We start from the raw sequence: 22763 nt of genomic DNA, 5'->3' as shown, positions 1-22763 counted from the left end.
GTCATTTATCATAATCTAGAATTATATTTTAAATTACATCATTTGTAATATATACTTGCTTTATAAATGAGTAACAAATAAGTACTTTCGATATGTCATTTCCCCTATAAATGAGGTAGCTAGTTATATTTCTCATTCCTTAATTTAAGTAGATTAAGTATGAACAATATTTTATGAATTCCTAAAGATTCTTCATTCCTATATTTTAATAAGGAAACATAAATATCGGGTCTTACGAAAATTTCATTATCAATATTATTAATACTTTTTATTTGGCGGTATTAGTAATGTATAGAATTTAATATTCTGTGTAAAGATAAAAAAATTCCTCACATCATTTTAAACATTTATTTATTTTCTTGATTTTATGTTTTATATTTGTTCTAGTAAATTTATTTAAATAAATTAACTTACAAATTTTATTATTTAAAGAGAGTTGTTTGTTGCTAAATAAATTCAATACAAATCAATACAATATTTGAAATGTGAGTCGTTTAACATTTACTAATTGAAAAGGCAAATATATCATCACATGACGTTTGTGATCTTAATTGAGTGTATTATTTGTTAATATATTTGTGGGTTTCTAATTATTTGTACTTTGAACAATTTATAAAATTGCATACATATTGAAACTAGAACTTGCAATTTTCATGTATAGATATAGATGGTTTATTCGATCTTATTATTGTTTACCATCTTTTCGGTTTAAAGTAGATGGTCTATCTATTCTAAATTGAAAATTAACGTTTTTAAGTGATTAATTTATTAAGATGACAATTATTTACCTCAAATAATTCAAGTGAGAAAATAACAAACATGACAACAAAATTATTCTTCTCCTAGCTAGTTAGAAGGCCATAGAAAAATAATATTGTCCGACAATTATCTACCTTGTCCCGATTACATAAAATAGAAAATCTCATAATAATTCAAGGGTATAATTGGAAAGAAGTTTCTTGTAGAGTTTTAATCCAAACACAAGATGAAGTAGGAATAAATGAACCAAACACTTGATAAAAAATAAACCATGCACGGCTAATTTCTGCACTATTAATCCTTGCGTTATTATTCTTTCTACCAAACGATCCCTTAATATCTAATTTAGATTTAATTACATCGAATGAAAAAATAAAAATAGATGCGTACTTCATTGGAAATACTCAACTAAAAAAACTTTACAAATCCGTTAAGGAGTTGTTTGACATTAGAGATGAGATATACAAAATTATTTCATCATATATACAAGATGGCTTATTCCAATAATACAAGTGATGGAATAAATAATGCCGAAACTAACTAATATCCTTACTCCTTAGTCAAACGTAAGATAAAATAATCCTAAAATTTTATCTCCGACTTATTATCCCTCGTAGCAAACCACCCATTTAAGTTGAAGTCAAACAACATGTATTTATTTCAAAATTATTCCCCCAAAATCTTGAATTTAGCACTTTTACCCCCTTATTTTCTTATAAAAATTTCAGCTTTCCCGCCCACTGAATTTTCCTCCCAAATTTCTTCTCTCTCTCACTCACACACAGAGTAGATGCAGCCAAATCCTCTTTGTATCAATATCTAGCAGTTTAGGGGGTACCCATTGACCCAAAAATGCCTGATTTTGGCATTCTTTTGGATCCTCCATTGCCATCAGCACCAGAAGAATCATTGCCTTCATCTTTAGCTTTGATTTCTTGCCCAAATCTAGAAGTTTGCTGTGAATCTGATACCCAAATGCAGGAACTAGTTTCTGACCGAAATTCCCAGCTGGGGTTCCCTATTTTGCTCAAAGAAGACGAGTTGAAGCTGGAAAACAATGGGTGTGTTGAGTTGGTACAGAAAGAGGACGAGTTGAAATTATTGACACCCAAATCCAGTGAATCTGATACCCAAATGCAGGAACTAGTTTCCGACCGAAATTCCCAGCCTGGGTTCCCTATTTTGATGAAAGAAGACGAGTTGAAACTATTGACACCCAAATCCAGTGATTCTGATACCCAAATGCAGGAACTAGTCTCTGACCGAAATTCCCAGCTGGGGTTCCCTATTTTGCTGAAAGAAGACGAGTTGAAGCCGGAAAGCAATGGGTGTGTTGAGTTGGAACAGAAAGAGGACGAGTTGAAACTATTGACACCCAAATCCAGTGAATCTGATACCCAAATGCAGGAAATAGTTTCTGACCGAAATTCCCAGCTGGGATTCCCTATTTTGCTGAAAGAAGACGAGTTGAAACTGGAAAACAATGGGTGTGTTGAGTTGGAACAGAAAGGGGACGAGTTGAAACTATTGATACCCAAATCCAGTGAATCTGATACCCAAATGCCGGAACTAGTTTCTGACCGAAATTCCCAGCTGAGGTTCCCTATTTTGCTGAAAGAAGACGTGTTGAAACCGGAAAACAATGAGTGTGTTGAGTTGGAACAGAAAGGGGAGGAGTTGAAACTATTGATATCCAAAACCAGTGATTCTGATACCCAAATCCAGGTACTAGTTTCTGACCGAAATTCCCAGCTGGCGTTCCCTATTTTGCTGAAAGAAGACGAGTTGAAACCGGAAAACAATGGGTGTGTTGAGTTGGAACAGAAAGATGAGTTGAAACTGGAAAATAATGGTTGTGGTGAGTTGGGAATCAGGGTATTAATACCCAAGTCGAGTCAATCTGATACCCAAATTGAGCAACTAGTTTCTGACCCAAATTCCCAGCTGGGGTCTCCTATTTTGCAGAAAGAAGACGAGTTGAAACTGGAAAATAATGGTTATGGTGAGTTGGGAATAAGGGATTTGATACCCAAATCCAGTCAATCTGATATCCAAATGCAGGAACTAGTTTCTGACCAAAATTCCCACTTGGTGTTCCCTTCTTTGCAGAAAGAAGAGTTGGAACCGGATAACAACGGTTGTGTTGAGTCGGAACAGAAAGAAGACGAGTTGAAACTGGAAAATAATGGTTGTGGTGTATTGGGAGTAAGTGTTTTGATAACCAAATCCAGTGAATCTGATACCCAAATGCAGGAACTAGTTTCTGACAGAAATTCCCAGCTGGGGTTCCCTAATTTGCAAATAGAAGACGAGTTGAAACCGGATAACAATGGGTGTGTTGAATTGGAACAGAAAGAAGACCAGTTGAAACTGGAAAATAATGGTTGTGGTGTATTGGGAGTAAGTGTTTTGATAACCAAATCCAGTGAATCTGATACCCAAATGCAGGAACTAGTTTCTGACAGAAATTCCCAGCTGGGGTTCCCTAATTTGCAAATAGAAGACGAGTTGAAACCGGATAACAATGGGTGTGTTGAATTGGAACAGAAAGAAGACCAGTTGAAACTGGAAAATAATGGTTGTGGTGATTTGGGAATCAGGGGTTTGAGGTCAAGTGGTGGTGGGTCAGTGGCGAAAAAGAGTTTGGATGAGTTTGTTAAAGATTGGGTTGAGAGGAAGGTCAATGCTGGTGTAGATAAACGCAATTGTGTATTGCCATTCCTTATTCATGCTCCCAAATCGGTAAACTTATTCTTCTATTTCCTTTTTAATGATTATTGTTGATGAGTTTGAATAATGCCCAAAGACAGTTGAGTTAGGGGTAAGGGCTGCGTACACTCTACCCTCTCCAACCCAACTTGTTAGTCTTACATATTGCTTTAGGCGCTATCATGATCCTATTTTGGGTCGTGCCAACATGGTATATCATAAACAATCTCTCTACCTCCCAAGGTAGGGGTAAGGTGTATGTACGCTCTACTCTTCCCAAACCTCACTTGGGGATCACACTTGGTATGTTGTTGCTGAATTTGAAGTATGTCAGTAGAAAATGTAGCTATTTGGTCTCTGCTATTACCATTTGGGATTTGCCATGAGATACAAATTATTCATGTTATCTTGTATCTGCCCTTGTAAGGAAATGTAGAAAAAAATTTGGTTGGTGTCCACAATGAAAACTGACATTTCTGTTTGCGTGCATCAGAGATAGTGTTTAGCTAGAGAAATCGGTTCATGCACCTATAGTTGTCTCAACCAAGTTCGAGTACGTTTCTTGAATTTTAGATGTACACTCTCTCTAACCAGCTGAAACCGTGTAGCTTTGGTTATTTGCTCTTTCCTGAGATATAGGTGGAGAGAGTTTCGAAGCCAAATCAACTATGTCTGCTAACAAATAGCAGATTGACATAGGTGGAGAGAGCTTGGAAGCCAATCAATTATGTCTATTAACAGATATCAGATTATGTAAGCCCTATATTGACCTCGAATTTTACTAGATTTTGTGTAAGTTTAGCTTGAGCTCACCTTTGAATTTTATCTTATATCTTAGTTAAGCTTGAAACCAATAGTGTTTTCAAATAGGGAGAGTGTTTCATTAGCAAGTCCCAAAGTTCCTTGAAGTTTAGGTTTGAAATAGGTTGAGCATTTCGCGTTGCTTAGAGAGGGGTTCAATTTAGGACCAAGGTGCTAAGATGTGCATGTCATTCCTCGTAGGCTCTATCCTGAAGGGTTGCAATGGTAATATTTAATGATTTCTCTTAATCATAGTTTGTCCTTGTAATTGTTATTTGTGTTTTTAGTTATTAAGTGTTCCACATTGTTGATGAAATGGGTTTTATCCTTGTATAATTTTGAGTAATCTTCACTAGTTCACTTCATGAGCTAGCTATTGGGTTTAAGTTAGGCTCAATGTCCATTCTCTTTGACATGGTATCAAAGACAACTCCATGCTTATTCATAGTTACTTGATGTTGGCCTCCGTGTTATGTTTGTCCATTCTCATGAGTGTGCTGGGGAGGAGGGTGCTAAGCCTTTTTAGATTAAGTAATATTTCATTTAGAAAAGGGCAAAAGCATGCCCATATACAAGATGTACACCAAAAGTAGAAAACCTTACAAGAGGACATGTTTTTTACAAATAATACCCACTCATCTACACATGTAGGTATCCTATGGGTGCACCAAAAAGGAGGAGGAGGGTGTTAAGTTCATACATTGATCCAGAAAATGAACTGTTTGCTAAATAATTAATTTTGTGGTCTTTAATGCATGATATTGTTGCATTTAGTATCATAACACACCATTGAATGAGTGGGGCTGAGGAGTAAGAAAATCACAGAAGAAAAGCCCTGGACTCTTTTTTAAATATTTTAGGAGACAAACACTTGTTAGATGTTTTATTTGATCAATTGATAATAAACTTTTCCAATGTTTTGAAATTTTGTGTCAGGTTGAGTGCTCTGTTTGCCAAGGATTAATTTTTCCAGGTGACGAGGTAGAATGCTCTGTTCGAGATTGTATGGGAGTTTTCCACTTAGAATGTGCTAAAGAAAAACTTGGGTTATCTTCTCCCAAAATGTTTAAGTGCCCTCAACATGTAAGTTGGATTTAGTATACATCTCGATTCTTGGCTGAACGATCACAAAACAGATTTCCTACTTAATATGTTTGATTTGAGTTTGATCAGCACAGTTTATTCTTACTCACTTTGATTTTTACAGTCTTAGCTGTGCATATTTTGTTTCTTAAAGCTTGTCGATTTCCTGCCCGCTTTTAACAACATGCTAGAATCTTACCTTCACCAAGGTGGTATACCACTTATATCTGCTGCTTCAATTTTGGCAGTAGAACCGAAGCTCTAATCCTAAATTGGGGGGGGGGGTAACTTTTCCTTCATGGAACTTTTAGTTTTGAGGTAAACTATGATCTATCTGTTTTAGGAAAATATAGATATCATTTTTCTTCCTTCTGTTTGTGCATTTTCCCATCTACAAGGCTCCAGTTCTGTTTAGGAAAATGTTGCATAAAATCGATTATTTAAATACCATGCCCTTGTCCTGGGATGATCATTATAACTGGTGTGCATATGATGGTTCTTTCCTGAATAGGTATGTTATGTTTGTAATAAAAAGATACATCTCTGGCGGTGCATCAGATGTCCACTAGCATCACATGATAAGTGTGCAGCATTTCCGGAGCACGTGGTTCATTTAAATGATCAGCCAGGGCGAGTTATTTGTTGGAAGCATCCATCCGATTGGCATTTGGAGAAGGTCAATCTCTTCATTTGTTCATCAACACAGTTCTATTTCTATTAGATAAGTTCTCCAAGAGACATCTTTTGTATAATAGTAATGAAATGATCATAACTCGTAATGCAGAACAAACATTTGAAGGAATCACTCTCTTAGATATTTTGCTGTATATGTTAATTTTTTATTTTTGAGCCTGCAAATTTGACAGAGTTTGCTATGATTTTGCATTATTTGCACATTGAGCAATAATCAAATCATGATGTTATTCATGATTTGATTTCTCTGTGATGCTATTAGTATTTGAACGAAGTGATGAAATAACAGCAAAGTAATTCAATATACAGTAGTTTCTATCACTGGATCTTTATTTTTGATTGATTAGGCTGGCTGACATGACAGGACTGACGTATCTTGTTTCATAAGCAGCATGAAGCCCCAGCAAGTAATTTGGAGGTTAGATATTTATTAAACCATGATTGTTGCATGTGATTCTTGATGAAAGCCTTTCATTCATTGTTTTTTTTATTACTAAAACCCTTTATAGTAGGACGGCGTCAAGTGTATGCAATCATTTATAATATGGCTCAACAATAGTTGTTTTTACCAACTTGATCCTCTGTACACTAATATTATAAATTCAATAAAAAAATGTTTTATACTTATATCTGTTGCTATTCTATAACAATTTTCTATCTGTATACTACCAAATAAGTCAAAAGAAAAGATACACCACACAACGTTGGTCTCTGAGTTAACTTTTCTTCTCGATATCAATCTTCTATAGCCTCCAACTCGGCACTACTTCATCCATTATCTATTGTAATGTTTGATAAAATACTGAGAAACAAAGTACAAGAGTTCATATATAACAATCAAAAAAGAAGTACAAGGGTCCTTATATTTGATCCGACTAGTCTTTTTTTCATACCCTTTAAACAAACAACACCATCTTACCAGTGTTATCATAGACGAAAAAAGCAAAAAAGCTGTAAGGTCCATTTAGGCTGTAAGTGCAAAAAAACATGGGATTTAATAAAGAAAGATGCATATGGAGTAAAAAAATACAAAAATAAGTATGTGTAGTCCAAGACTAATAATTATACGCATGAATAACATATATATATTGATAAAGAAATTGAAACAAGATTACGATATATTAAAATATCAGTTTAGAGTCTCCTCTTCATGACTGTGCTTATTGACAAGGAAAAATAAGCCTTGATGACGACATTGAAGCACCCACTAAGTGAGGCGAAGCACTCAACATGTTTTATACCTCGCTTCAAGGCTCAAGCATGCTTAAAGCACACCTTTGACAAAACTGCATCTTACAACAATCTTCCCTATCTTCATTAAGTTATTCTATGTTAAGATTGCATAATACACTTAGATGGCTTTCCTCAAGCTTATATCTCACATGACGTAGTCATTCCTTCTTAAGTAATCGGCTACAAAATCCTCTTTATCCTTCGTCAAACTAAACAACTAATAGTATGCATCCTTCAAGGTTGTCCCTACCACAGTTTTCTATATTAGTCCACTGAGGACCTCCATCAAATAACAGAAAAGGTGCATATATCTTATCCATGAAGTCAACAGAAGCAAATTCTTGATGTAGTTCTTATAACAAATGAGTTGTTGGATGCAAGGTCTAGTGGAAGTATGCGTTTTCACAGAATCAAGAATTCTTGACTTTTCACAGAATCAAGAATTCTTGACTTTTCACAGAATCAAGAATTCTTGACTTTTCACAGAATCAAGAATTCTTGACTTTTCACAGAATCAAGAATTCTTGACTTTTCACAGAATCAAGAATTCTTGACTTTTCACAGAATCAAGAATTCTTGACTTTTCACAGAATCAAGAATTTTAGCACCATGTCCAAACCTAAATCTTCAAACACGCGTGCGCACACACACATTCATACTTGGGAGTCCATGTTCTATGATCACAAACTCTTTTAATATTGAGTTTGCGAAAAAATGCATGCTTCCACTTGACCTTGTATCCAATAACTCATTTGTTATGAGAACTACATCAAGAATTTGCTTCTGTTCATATATATAAATAATGGTTGTGAAGTTAACTGCATCCATCACCAATTTTAATCCTTATGAGCACGTGCATTATTAAATTACCTGCCAGACCAGTCGGTCTAAATCCTGTGTCCGTTAGCACCACTCTTCTTTGGCATAAGCACTACAAAAGAAGTGTTATAACTCTCTTTTGAAGGAGCCCACGTGGTAGAAATAATATATGTTGCTCAGACTCGGGTGTGAGTGTCCGATACGAGTGCGGATCTAGAGGTCGGATCCTTTTTGATATAAATTTTAAAATTTGGTAACACGGATGCATGTATTGATATGGTGCAGAAATTTGGCTAAAAATAATTCATATATCTACAAATAGAGTCATAAAACCTAAATTATGAGATTATGCGGAAAACTTGAAGAGAATATTGGTCAAAAGGAGAATCCTAGAAGGAGACAAAGGAAAATGAGAGACAAAGAAATTTCTGCATACAAGGTATTCCATTTTCTTCAATTTCACCTTAGCTTTTGTTTTGATCACAAAAATCATTGAATCTGCCCGGAATTTTTCCATCGATTTTAGTCAAAGTACCCAAAACCAGTTGGTTGACTGGATCGGACAGTTCCCACATCCACACCCCACCCACACCCATGTCACGCTGACACGGGTGGGGCACCAAAAGTGAAGAGTCCGAGCAACTTAGGAAACAATTTAGGTAATCCATCATATGAACACTCACACTCTCTTAGTAGTGAATAGTGATCAAAGAATGTCAAAAAGTGAATCTGTTTGGTCTCTGTGCCTTGTCACCTTCACAATGCACTGTTTTACAGCATCTCCAATTAACACCAATCCACCCTTCTTTTTGTTATTATACAGTTGGTAATAGGATCATACTATAGTACTTTCTCTTCCCCCATTAAGTTACATTACCATCTATCTTGACTTTCTCGATATATCTATATCATTCAATGTTTGATGCAAATAGTATGAACTTGTATGGGCATTTGGTTCTTTTAGATACTCAGAATCTTGGGTTCTCTAATTATTGACGGATAGAGTGTTACTTATTCCTCATAAACGTTGAAGATCTCACGGTTTTAAAAACTTTGGGGTTAATTATTTCGAGAAGATTCTGAGTAGCGTTTCCTTTTCTTTAGTTTGGAATCAATATCTGATTCACTTATATTATTACAGGAGATATTAGCTAATTTGCCTGTACCATATGTGGAGGAGGAGTTCAAGATTGACATAAATTGGAAAGACATGATTGACAACAGATCTGAACCACCTCCATACGTGCATATCAAGAGAAGTATCCTTTGGATATTCATTGCCAAGTCTTCTTAAATTTAGAATTTTTATTGTAGTTGTAAGCATATCAATAAATGAACAACTGATATCAATCTAATTTTTACCAGGTTGCCTAAATTTATCTTCGTAAGTTAATACTGTTGAGTCCTCAATGTGTATAGTTTCTTCTCTTTTCTTTTCTCTTGTTTAATCCTTTTCATGAGAACTGAACCTATCATTTATTCTTTGTGATTACATACTTAGCTCTTGCTAAACGGTTTCTATATGCTGCTGTTGTCAGAAAGACACCTATAAGGGAGATGTTGACTTATACTAAGTTCTAGTGATCTAAAAGATAAGAATAAGGCAACACGTACTTTTTAACAAGCTAGGCATAAGCTTCATGGCTTTTCTAGTTTATAAGTTTGATAAACTTCTAACTCAATGATACGAGAATAGTTAATAGTAGCTAAGAAATCATAATAAGGAGAACAATCTGTTGTAGACTAAATATCTTTTTCTATTATACATAAATAGACGGGTTTATTGTAGAGAAGTGAGGGATAGCCTAGTGGAAACGATACTGTAGGTTGGTGGTTCAAGTCATTAAGGGAGATGAGAGTATGAACCACTGTCGACTCCTGAATAAGGGGTTCTGTGGGTGAGTTTCGTATAGAAAAAGGTGTTACAGTATAATAAACTGATAAGCTTCTCAATCTTTAGAAGAACTGAACCAATTTTTTTTTGAGAAAGGTAACTTTTTAGTCTATATATCCACAGGTGTACTACATCCAAGTGTAGTCCCCTTTCCAAAAGTATTACAACCTAGGAAACCTATTTGTACTTTTTGTTACAAATAGTCTAAAACATCAAAAATTTCTTCAGTCTGTCCTAACACTTTTTGTTCACACCAAAAATAGTATAAAGCCAGGCAGTTCATCTTAAAATTCTGCATATTGTTTTGCTTTCCCTCGAAGCATCTTTGATTTCTTTCCTTCCACACTGTCCACCATATACAAGCTGGGACAATCTTCCATCTCTCCTCCTTTGTTGTAGCATTGCCAACTCTCATCCAGAACTTCAATACTCCTTCAATGTTCCTTGGTTTCACCCAAGTGATTTTCCTCAGACAAATGAATATTCTCCATAGCTGGTCTGCCCATTTGCAGTGTAAAAAAAGATGGTTGACTGTCTCTGTTTGTTCTTCACATAAGTAGCACCTGGAACACAATTGGTATTTCATCTTCTTCATGTTTTCCTGTGTCAGTACTACTTCTCTGGTCAGCAGCCATGTGAAGCAATTGACCTTATATGGAATTTTTGTCCCCCATATCATCTTCCAAGGCCATTGTTTGATCCTGTTGTTTGAAGTGGTGAGTTTCTTGTATGCTGAGTTCACTGAGAAAACTCCTTTGTTACCTATCTTCCATTCCCCAGTTAGGTTGTTGAAAGAGGCCAAGGTGTTATAGAGAGCACCTATCCTTTCCACCTCCCAGTCATTAAGATTTCTTCTGAGATGGAGATTCCATCCCTGACCTGTCCACATTTCAGCAACAGTTGCTTGTTGTTGAAAGCTTAGTAGGTGTAGATCAGGGAATAGTTGCTTCAAAGTTCTCTGAGCTATCCGCTTGTCCTCCCAAAAAGCCACTTTGAGTCCATTCGCCACTTTGAAATTTATTTTAGGCAAGAGTTGTGGCCATAAATTCCTAACTGATCTCCAGATACTACAGCTATAAGGAATGGTCATTGCTTTTGTAATCCATTTATCCTCCATTTCATACTTTGCACAAATGACCTCCTTCCACAGCATGTTCTCTCCTGTAATAAATTTCCATAACCACTTCATCATTAAGCTTTTGTTTTGCATTTTCATATTCTTGATCCCGGCTCCCATTTGAAGCCTGACAGATGTAAGTGAAAAGCCTGACAGAACTGAACCAATTTCGTCATAAGCTTGTGCAACTTTGAGTCTCAGTTTGTGCTTATTCTAAGTCTATGCCACTTGAAAACACTCACATGATCTTCATAATATGAATTTAGTTCCTATGTAACCTTCATAAAAAAAGAAGTTCAATGTAAGATTTATTTTGTGTATGAAATGAAGAAGCAAAAGGCCCAATCAATTACTTGAAAAAATAGGCTCCAATTTCCAAATCTGGTTTGGGCCATAGTCCTATGGACATAAGTATCTCCTGAATTCCCTGCATTGTTCATTTTCCCCTGTTGAAGCAAGCAGGAAACTTGCCCTTCAAACCATTGCTACATACACTTGGTCTTGGTAGCAATAAGATATCTTGTTTTTGGTGTTTGAAAGTTCAAAATGTGTAGAAAAACAAAAAACTCAACTGCATCACAGAAGCACACAAATCACAATTCGCTATGTTAGTTTGTCAACAGGAAAAGTAGTACTATGCAGAAAACCCTTAACTGAATTAGATGCTTACCTCATTAAGAAAAAGCGTGATGGCGTTATTGCTGATATTGGGTGCACAAACTGCAAATCCACAGAATGCTTGGACAATTGTGTTTGCAGGTAATGCCAATGGTTGCGTAGTTTTCTGTTCTGTTCTTGCCAGTCTGGAATCTGCTCTTGCTAATTGTCAAAAATATGCACTGATTTGGTGTTATTATTCCTGATGTGAATCTTAGGGAAGTCTGTGGAGATTTATATTCTAATGCAACTTTGAGAAAGTTAAGCCTATGTTATGATATTATTTGTGTATTAGTGTCTCAGTTTTAGGATAAGGTCCGGTATAGCCAAGGTTTCTGGAGTACTCTCTTTTTCTAGTGACATTTGGTTGATGATTTGGATTTTTTTCAGTTTCCACATCTTCAACATTCCTTTCACTGTTCCAGGAGTATCCCATTGTACACCAAAAATATACAAATATATAAATTCCATACTTGCCAGCTAAAAGTGCAGTACAGAAGTAGGTGTACAGTTGTCTCTCAACTAGAATTACTTAAGTAACTATTGTTTTTTTGATGAAATAAGGTGAACTTAAGTAACTATTGTTTGCCAATTGAAACCCTATCTTCACTAAATTATCTTAGTGCAAGCTTCATGAATTGCATCAATACAAAACCTGCCACTTTTGCTTCCCAAGGACATTTTCTTGCTGCATTTGATTCTTGACCAAGAACTTCATTGGGATGACGCAACAACTATTATGCTTCGATCCTTCAGCAGAACTTCATAGATGATCTGATGAAAATTCCCACCTTTCTTGCTTTTCATAATATAGTTTCCTGCTCAATTGTAAGGTTTCGAAACTCTTGCAGCTTAGAGAAGAACTGGTTTATTGATTCCACTTCCCCTCTTGGAAACTTCTCCTGAATCTTATGCCTCGAGATAATGTCATTTTTGCATTCTGCCTTTGAATGTCGCAAATAATACATAGTTCTTTTAGTCGTACCTCCATCCAATAGTCAAGTCATAATTTTGTTCGCTCATCATTTTTCATCTTAAGCTTTACAAAAATGTTAGTATTCATTTCCAAGGCACATGATACTTATCCCACTTCTGATGAGGATGTCATAGCCTTTCTGCACCATTGACTTGTCCATACTGTGTTTCCTTTGATCAGTTCCTTCCAAACATTTTACTTTTTGTTCAAAACGGGATCTCCTTAGCTACTTGTACATTAGGATTTTCTTCTGAATTCTCAGGATTAACAGCCTCGAACATCCATACTTTACTTGTATCAATCACTATGGACATGCAGACAGCTAATGCATCTATACATGTTTCTTATAGTGATATTCACCAAATATTAGACTTGCTTCTGTTGACGGTAGATCTTTATTAGAGAGCACTCTGAACTTTAATATCTTATACATTTCAGTTTCAAGAAAAAAACCTTCTATATCCATTAAATGATTTAAATTGAAACCATGATTTTGAGTCATACTTCTCTAGCAATATTTTCTTGAGCCGAGGGTCTCGGAAACAACCTCTCTACCCCACTAAGGTAGGGATAAAGTATGCATATGCACCACCCTCCCCAGACCCCACTTGTAAGTGGGACTGTACTGGATATATCGTTGTTGTTGTTGACTAGCAATATTGCACCAACTCCAATAACAACACCACCATCTTCTGTCATCTCCATAAATATAATAGGCAAGTCAAATAAATTTGTTAATCTTGCTGCTCAATTATTTTTGTTAGACAACAATTGAAGCCTTGACGGGACTAGGGAGTAAATCTCAGTTTACTGCTGTTTTTTCTACAGTGTGGTCCATTGTCTCATTGATCTTGTGGTCCATTGTCTCATTGATCTTCTAGAAATCTGTTCTTTATATACTTTCTTCTCCTTGTCCAGCATGTTAGATAATTTTAGTGGGAATGGGGTTCCAGTAGCAGCAATGAAGGTTTATCTAAACATGTTTGCCAATCTGAATGAAGCATATCTGTTTTCCCATTTGAAGCTCAATAACTATAATGTCCATGTAAATTGGCATGCTGTATATTTACAAGTAGCTTTCTTGACAGTTAAATTGTGACTTAATAGGGTTCAATGCATAAGTTGTTCGAAGGCGTGCCATTGCTCTGATATGTGCTCAAACAGACCATTTCGGAGAGATAGAAAGATACAAGTTGTCAAGGTGTGACACTTTGGTACTCAAGTTTCCTTGAATCCAGCTTATGGTTTTGATTATCATATTTATTATAAGTGGTGGAATGTCTTCATGCATTGCTTTGGTTGATTCTTTTCTGTGTTGCTTTACAGACTGAACTTTGTGGTTGGGGGGTAGTAGCATCTGAATCCATAAACAAAGGTGATTTCATAATTGAGTACATCGGCGAAGGTGATTCTCTTACAAGTGAAGCTGTCAACTCTCAAATAATTTTCTGAGCTGTTCATGTTTCTACATCTCTATTACACATAACTGTATTTTTGTGCTGATAACATCTTTCAAGTATTTACACTCAACACTTACCTATATAATGTTATGCGCTGCATCAAACAACAAACTTGCCTTAATTTAAGGCAAGTTTGAGGCGACTATATGAATTCTAGCTGCAAGACATTGCCAAAGTACCTCAAGCAGCCTCTTTATCCTTAACATGTGGTAGTTGAACTTTCTATCAATTGTGGTCTTTTTCAACCATTTAATTTTGTATGACCACAGGTCCATCTTAGCATCCGCATCCTGAGACACTTATCTTGTAGATACGTTGAATTTTAGTGGCCCAATAGTCACTTCCATGTATCATAGTAGGACATATAACTGTTCTATAGAGCTTTCCTTTCACTTTGGTAGGTATCCTTCTCATTACATAATGCTCTGATAACATTTTTCTAATTCAACCATCATATTTTGGTCATTTCTAATATCTTTATCTAGATCAACGTTCTCCTGGAGTGTCAAAGCCTAGATATCTGAATTGTTAGTTTTAGGTACTGCAATCATGTCTAGTCTCACCTCAGCTTCAATCTCCTTATGTTGACTAAGTTTGAATTGCAGATATCCAGTTTTACTTACTTATCGTGAACCTTAACTTTCTATACTGCTTTTCCACAATTCAACATTTTTTATTGATGCCTTTGCCGGGTTCATCAATTAGCACGATTTTGTCACCATATAGCATATCATCCATTACTAGGATAAACAAGTACGAGTTCAGTACCTGGTGTAAACCCACAGTTATGAGAAACTCTTTGTATCATGTAAATCTTTTTCCTGAATCCCAAAAACCTATTTGACATTTTGAAATCCATTTATTCTCTTGCTATGTCATCCATTATTCCTTGTACTGCTCAGCAGGCTTATCTGCTTGAAATGTGCAATGTGAAGCAGAAGACTTTCTGCTAGTTAATTTGGATGCAGAATTTTTTTTTTTGATGACAGTGGTGTCTGGACCAGCTTTCGCGCTCCTCGACTAATTCTACAGGATACCTGCCACCTCCCACCAGCAACATGTCTTTTGAATCTAAATGGCCTTTAGTGGCCCATTTGCTGTGCAATCTTTATGTATATTATCAAATGTCAATGTCGAGACATTTTGTTTTTGTGTTAGCAGGCATTTTAAGGCTTCTAATTTGGTTATCTTTTCGTGTTTCAGTTATTGATGATGCCTTGTGTGAAAAAAGGCTATGGGACATGAAATACAAGGGAGTTCAAAATTTCTACATGTGTGAACTACGGAAAGATTTCACAATTGATGCAACTTTCAAGGGAAACTTGTCCCGTTTTCTCAATCATAGCTGTGATCCTAATTGCAAATTGGAAAAATGGTTAGTTAACTTCTTCAAATAGCATTTCCTTGTTTCAGATTGTTTGGACTGTTCTTTAAGATCAGATATTAGTGATTTTTGCTTCGATGTGTTTTAACATATTCCTGTGACATCTTTCCCGGATCAGACTAGAGCTGTTCCATAACACTGGTCTAAGCCTAGTTCACATCAACTTGAATATTAAAAGGATATATTCAAACACTTACATCTCAGACTTGACTTTTTTTGAAGTTACATGACCATAGTCCTAACCCACATTGAAGAATAGTACATAGATTTCATTTATGATGTCAAAGTAACATACATTTATACACTCTTCTTATTTTTGTTCAATTTTGAGGTATTATTCCTTTTTATTTGAATGTTACAACAACAACATGCCCAATGTAGTCCCACACAATGGGGTCTGGGAGGGTAGCGTGTACGCAAATCTTACCTCTACCTCAGAGGTGAGGTAGAGAGGTTGTTTCCGATAGATCCCTGTCTCAAGACATAAACAGTCTAGGAAAAGACATAATGAAAGTACAATAGACAATAGATAGTATCAAAAACAACAAGCAGTAACAGAATAGTACTACAACAAAATAATACTACAAACAAACTACACGCAATAATAGATAGTCACAGAAATCAAAAAACAAGAAACTACTAGAGTAGTCCTATGACTACTAGTAAGGGCAACAAGACAAATCACTCCTATCTAGTACTCCCTCTGTCCCAATTTATATGACTTATTTTCCTTTATAGTCAGTCCCAAAAAAATGACACATTTCTATATTAAGTTGCAATTTAACTTTAAAATGTTCATTTTACCCTTAATGAAATGATTTATAACCACACAAATTTCTATCATTCATTTTAGACCGCAAGTTTTAAAAGTCTTCTTTTCTTTCTTAAACTCCGTGCTGAGTCAAACTATTAAAAGTCTTCTTTTCTTACTTAAACTCCGTGCTAAGTCAAACTAGCTTACATAAAATGGGACGGAGGGAGGAGTATGGATGCATTCTTACCACTAACCTTCTACCTTAATTTGTATCCTCCACCCTAATTTGAATGCTAGAGGAAATTATATAAATGTTGTTTATTCTACCCTGTCACACCGACTTCCTACTAGAAGAAGAGTTGATATTAGACGAGATACCAGAAATAACAGTCAGTCAAATCCCAGGACACATAAAATCATGAATATGGCACAACTTCAGCTGACTGATCATTATTCATGACCTTAGATAGGAAGGTATGAAGGTCGATGATTAGGGTAGAAAGTTAGTAGGTAGCTGAGTGTTGCATTTTGTGTGGGAGAGGGAGTGGGCTAGCCTCCCCCTCTCTTATCATTTAGTATTATCATTAGTTATTGCATAGTTTCTTATTCTTCGATGTGTATTGCTAGTTGCTGCATTTGTTTTGTATCTTTGCTACTTTGTTGTCTCTTTTCTTACAATCCTGTTGGATACTTCCCTTTTGAGCGGAGTGTCTTTCGAAAAGAGCCTCTCTACATTACAAAGGTAAGGTCTGCGTACATCCTACCCTCCCCAGACCCCACTTGTGGGACTACACTGGGTATGTTACTGTTGTATTGTATATTCTATGGGCACCGAAGCTCTGTTGGTTAGTTGAAATTGTTGATAAGCTTAACTTTTGAGTTGCCCTCATTCGTTATTGCTCAATTCTATCAAGTCTTCTCGCAGTATCTAACATCCATTATTGTTTAGGAATTGATTAACGAACAGATATACCTGTAGAATGCCATGGCTTTTATTTTTCCTGTATAGTTAGTTCCCTACGTATTCATTTCTTCTCTCCTTTTTCTGATAATCACATATTTGTCATATTTCTTAGTTGCAAGTGTTGAAGTCCAATATATTTGGTTCTTCCTTTATGCTCATTGTGTGCCTTGATCAATGCTGTAATGGTTTACTTTTATTACCTATTAAAGGCAGGTTGAAGGTGAGACTCGAATTGGTGTCTTTGCTGCTCGATTCATTGAAGTAGGAGAACCTCTGACCTATGATTACAGGTATGCTCCTTTGTGTTGCTACCTCAATAACTGCTTATTATGCGGTAAAGCTGTTTGGGTTCTTGTGTTCTTTTCTATTTAACCTTTGGTTATAACTTCAAGGTATGTCAGTAGTATGTCTGTTAAGTTTTTAACCTTTTGTGGTTGGTTATACATTATAACTGATATAATATAAGATTGATTGGTATGAGACAAGAAGAAGCCTCCTTCTCATCTGACTTTGGTGTCTAGGAAAGAAGACAAAATTACGTTCTATTACATCTTTGAGTATTTGGCCATATTGTTTTCAGTGATATGTGGAATGTTTGTATGATTTCATAGGGGATGCTTCCAGTAATGTTATTTTGTTTGATGTACCTTTTTGTTTCCACCAAAGATGTGGTAATAGCTGCTTGTGGTCCTCAAAAATAGTACATCAGGCAGAAGATATCGTGTTAAGAACATAAAATTTTAAAATCTCCATTACTAAAAATAGTTTATTCCCTATATAAGATGTATAAACCAAATGGTGAAGTGATATTTAAATCATTTAAGAAAGTCACAGTGGTTAAATGGGCTCTTGGGGAACTTCATGTAGGAGGCTGTTAACTTCAAATCTGCCCACAAAATATAATTTCAGATATGCTGTTTGCGATGATTTTGATTCTAAGCCTGATAGAGGTCTTTGACTAATAATGCACTCTGGAGTGGAAATACAACAATTTTTTTGACAACCAAAGCTAAAGAGAGCAATGGGGATAGATCCCTTGAACTCTGGGGGTAAAAGGCTCACAGAGACTGCTGCACCAGACAGTCCACTTAATGGAATCCAATAATAACCAATAGGATAGAAAGATATGGCAGAATAAAGAAATCACTTTGATGTAAATGGAAAGATTGAAGTTCTTGATGAGAAAACTCGACGCTAGTTGTTATCGTAGCCATGGAAAGCATCATAGTTTCTAATAGCTGTTGAATTTCCATACGAGGAATAGTCTACAAAATATATATACCGAGCTTTCACATGCATTCTTTTTGTAAAGTGTTGCTTTGACATGGACAAGAATAAGGAGAAGTCTTTGAAGCTTAATGCACTAAACAATGGAAGGCTCTAAAGCTTAAAATTTTACAGTTCAGTCTCAGGCACCAATTGATATACAGCCAGAGCTCCCTACAGCAACATTTACTATAATAACCAAGTTTTCTTTGGAACCGATTTTCATTTTATGTTATTTTATGAGTTCTTTATTCCAACATTTTGCTTTAGTAGCTAAAAAGTATCCGGACAAACGTCTCTGTTGTAGAGAGATTTGACTATACGTGTCTTCTGATAATTGAAGCATTAGACTTTATGTCATATGCAACAACTGCAACTACCACGTCTAGTTTCCAAACAAATTGAGATCGGCTATATGAATCCTTGCTAATCACGTTTCTTAGTTTTAAATTCATCTTAGGCCAAAATAGCTTAGTACTATGACCTTCAGTTTTGCTTGCTGAATCTGCTTTGCTTTTGTATGCAGATTTGTTCTGTTTGGTTCAGAAGTGAAGTGCCATTGTGGAGCTTCGAATTGTCAAGGATATCTTGGCAGTAAAAAGAAAATCACAAGTAAACTGGACATCAGCTGGGGTTCGAAACGCAAGAGAACATCTACTTCTTGCCTCACCATCATTAAATCGAATTCATGTTAGACTATTATTATTTTATTCGATCATTTTAGTATTATCGCGTTTTCTACAAAAAAAATAATACAATAAACCAAAAAGAAAACCATTGCCAAAAGGAGAGGGAAAAAAGGAACAGAAAGATTGTTGTTACAAGCATTGTTGTTTCACTTTTATTCTGAAAAATATGACAGAATCCTTACATTATAAAGATTAAGTTCTTTTCATTTTATTGCTTCTTTCAATTCTAGTTGGATATGCATGATTTGTTCAGTGCCTTCTTTTTCTTTCGAGACGAGTGTTTTTCGAAAACAATCTTTCTACCTTCACGATGTAAGGATAAAACTACTATCTATCCTCTCCAAATCCCCCACTTGTTGGGTGTAATACACTTGGTATGCTGTTGTTGAGTATAATGTTGAGCTTCTATTTCTTCTTAAACAGTTGTATTTAATGAATTTCTCGGTATAATTATAGGGTATGTATAAAAGTCATTGGGTTTTCAGAGACTTCCATCCTATCCCTTAATAACATTTAGGGAGAAAAAACGACAACAACAAATAATATGATAATTGTTGTTTTAGAGCCTAAGATATTATTATGAAAATAAAACTCGAAAGCATTTTTAACATGTCATCAAATGTGTGTATTATTTGAATAATAATAACTTCATCACAATCAAATAAATGTTTAATCTTAAATTACTCAATTACTACATTCAATAATTTGGAAGGTACACTTAATCAACTAAACATAGTAAAAATAGTTAGCATTATTCTATATAAAGGAATTTTTTTTGTAAATTCATTGTATCAGACAATTTAAAAAATATTAAGGGGGGAATATATGATCTGTACATGACTCACTTAAAAAGCAAAAAATGGAAATATTCTTGTATAAAGTTCCCTTATATGCATAGCTGACGAAAGATGATATGTATCAAATATAATTAATCGAAGATCACGTAAATTGAATTAGAGAAAAATAACGTATATATGTTGTAATTAGTTGAGCTATATCGACATCACAATTATTATGCAAATTTATTTGTATATCTCATTTCACACAGAAATTTGAGTCCACCACACACACACACAATGCCGATAGATACTTCCGCTAAGATCTTCGTCGCCGGTCACCGTGGACTCGTCGGATCCGCCGTGGTTCGGAAACTTTACCAATTAGGCTGCACAAATCTCCTCCTCCGTACACATTCCGATCTCGATCTCACTAACCAATCCGCCGTCGAATCCTTCTTCGCCGACGAGAAACCTCAATACGTCATCCTCGCCGCCGCGAAGGTCGGCGGCATACACGCAAACAATACTTACCCAGCTGATTTCATCACTATAAATCTTCAAATCCAAACAAACGTCATCGTTTCATCCTTCAATCACAAAGTTCAGAAGCTTCTGTTCCTTGGTTCTTCATGTATTTACCCTAAATTTGCTCCTCAACCAATTCCCGAAAATGCACTTTTAACTGCCCCTTTGGAACCTACAAATGAATGGTATGCAATTGCGAAAATTGCTGGTATTAAAATGTGTCAAGCTTATAGATTGCAGCATAACTTTGATGCAATTTCAGCAATGCCCACGAATTTATATGGTACGAATGACAATTTCCATCCTGAGAATTCTCATGTTTTGCCTGCTTTGTTACGTAGATTTCATGAAGCAAAAGTTAACAATCTTGATAAAGTTGTTGTGTGGGGAACTGGTTCTCCTTTAAGGGAATTTTTACATGTCGATGATTTAGCCGATGCAGTAGTGTTTTTGTTGGAGAATTATAGTGATTTAGAACATGTTAATGTGGGGAGTGGAAAGGAAGTGAGTATAAAGGAGCTAGCTGAATTGGTGAAGGAAGTTGTGGGGTTTAAAGGAGAGTTGGTTTGGGATTCGACTAAGCCGGATGGGACACCAAGGAAGCTTATGGATACTTCAAAGCTTGTTGGATTAGGTTGGACGCCAAAGATTTCGCTCCGGGATGGTCTTGTTGATACCTACAAATGGTACTTGGAGAATTATGGCAAGCAATAGTTCAGGTGATTATTGAATGTTTACAAGATATGAGATTGTTATTTTTGTTTGTCAGATTGTTGAAAGATTATAATAAGCTTAATTGAAGTATTGGTTCTCTGTTGTACTGATTATGTACTATGTTTATGTTAATTATTTTTGCCACAGATCCAATTTATATTCGATCTGCCATTCTCAAGAATTCATGTTCAATATTAAGCTTAATTGAATTATTGATTCTCTGTTGTACTGATTTTGTACTATGTTTATGTTAATTATGTTTGCCACAGATCCAATTTATATTCGATCTGCCATTCTCAAGAATTCATGTTCAATATTAAGCTTAATTGAATTATTGATTCTCTGTTGTACTGATTTTGTACTATGTTTATGTTAATTATGTTTGCCACAGATCCAATTTATATTCGATCTGCCATTCTCAAGAATTCATGTTCAATATTGCAAGAGTTCATTGTGAAATATTTAAAAACACGGATCAGTTTGTATTGAGCTTTGTTGTCCGAACACGACCTTACTTTCTGGTTGGTGATAAACTAGTTGACAATGGTAAATAAGGTTCAAAGGGAGGACCTTTTTTCATCTTGGTAAAATGGAGTAGCTATTTAACAAAATAGGAGTTTTCTTTTTTTTTGAGGATAGTAACAAAATAGGAGTTTCTTTTGACCATTTATAAGGAACCCATCTCAATATAGAAATATTAGCTTTTTCCTTGTCCCTAAATATAATGTTTTGAATCTTCAAATGGGAATTTCATTCATTTAGAAAGAGCTTATGGTACTCCTTTTATGTTTTTCTTTATTTATATAATCGTGGTGTCTGGGCCATCACAACACCTTGACTAATTCCACATGGTACTTGCTACCTCCCACTTACCACATACTCCCTTCTGTTAGTCTTTGTAAGTCCTGGAATTCAACATGTTATGTGCACTCATGTGTATTACAGTGAGAAAAAAAATATCCGCTTCCATATAATTTGTCACTTTTGTGCTGAAAGAAAATGATATGGAGGAACCATAAAAAATTCTTTGACATTGACACATGAAGCTTCCAGTAGTTTAGCTCTTGGGAATGTGGGGTTGCAAGCAATACCTGTAAATGGAGTGAGGGGTTTCTATTTGAGTCTAAAATCACAGCTGATGTCATAACTTTAATTTCTATTCTGATAGCCATGTTTTCCTTATGTGATAATGTCGTAGCGTAACTCCAGGAATTTTGGAAGCTGAACATGCTCCAAAGATGACTAACGCTTTCAGCTTTGATTATTCGATGCTGAATGACACAGTTCCTCGCTAAATAAAAATGAAGCTTCAATACAACCAAGAAAAGAGATAGATCACTTTGGCCAAATGCCAATCCTCCTAGTTGAAAGAGAAAAACAGTAGAGACATGCGCAAAACAAAAAATCACTCCTAATTACCAGTTAAGTGAAAGGAGCCCACTTACCCAGTCCGCTTTCCCCCCATTGCTAGGAGCTTCGCCCTCTTG

At 35.6% G+C, this 22763-nt stretch overlaps 2 protein-coding genes across 2 annotated transcripts; both read left to right on the top strand.

The window, feature by feature from the left end:
• Positions 1-1434: 1434 nt before the first annotated feature.
• On the top strand, positions 1435-19467 carry LOC102597385 (uncharacterized). Its single transcript, XM_006343528.2, has 11 exons — positions 1435-3501; positions 5206-5352; positions 5864-6028; positions 6437-6463; positions 9239-9356; positions 11771-11867; positions 13849-13942; positions 14068-14146; positions 15405-15576; positions 17513-17593; positions 19096-19467. The coding sequence occupies exons 1-11, from the start codon at positions 1612-1614 to the stop codon at positions 19262-19264; spliced, it is 3039 nt and encodes a 1012-aa protein (XP_006343590.1). The 5' UTR covers positions 1435-1611; the 3' UTR covers positions 19265-19467.
• Positions 19468-20238: 771 nt separating this feature from the next.
• LOC102597056 (putative GDP-L-fucose synthase 2) lies at positions 20239-21437 on the top strand. The gene has a single exon (XM_006343527.2). It carries the CDS (start codon positions 20335-20337, stop codon positions 21274-21276), a length of 942 nt encoding a protein of 313 aa, XP_006343589.1. The 5' UTR covers positions 20239-20334; the 3' UTR covers positions 21277-21437.
• Positions 21438-22763: the final 1326 nt, after the last annotated feature.

Source organism: Solanum tuberosum, unplaced genomic scaffold, assembly GCF_000226075.1.
Source record: "Solanum tuberosum cultivar DM 1-3 516 R44 unplaced genomic scaffold, SolTub_3.0 scf00047, whole genome shotgun sequence".
NCBI classification, from domain to species: domain Eukaryota; kingdom Viridiplantae; phylum Streptophyta; class Magnoliopsida; order Solanales; family Solanaceae; genus Solanum; species Solanum tuberosum.
This window is presented reverse-complemented; position numbering and strand designations above follow the sequence as displayed.

Coding starts and splice junctions, on each gene's coding strand:
- LOC102597056 (XM_006343527.2), top strand. CDS start 20,335: ATGCCGATAGATACTTCCGCTAAGATCTTCGTCGCCGGTCACCGTGGA.
- LOC102597385 (XM_006343528.2), top strand. CDS start 1,612: ATGCCTGATTTTGGCATTCTTTTGGATCCTCCATTGCCATCAGCACCA. Junction 6,029..6,436: donor CCGATTGGCATTTGGAGAAG/GTCAATCTCTTC, acceptor TTTCATAAGCAG/CATGAAGCCCCAGCAAGTAA. Junction 15,577..17,512: donor AATTGCAAATTGGAAAAATG/GTTAGTTAACTT, acceptor TACCTATTAAAG/GCAGGTTGAAGGTGAGACTC.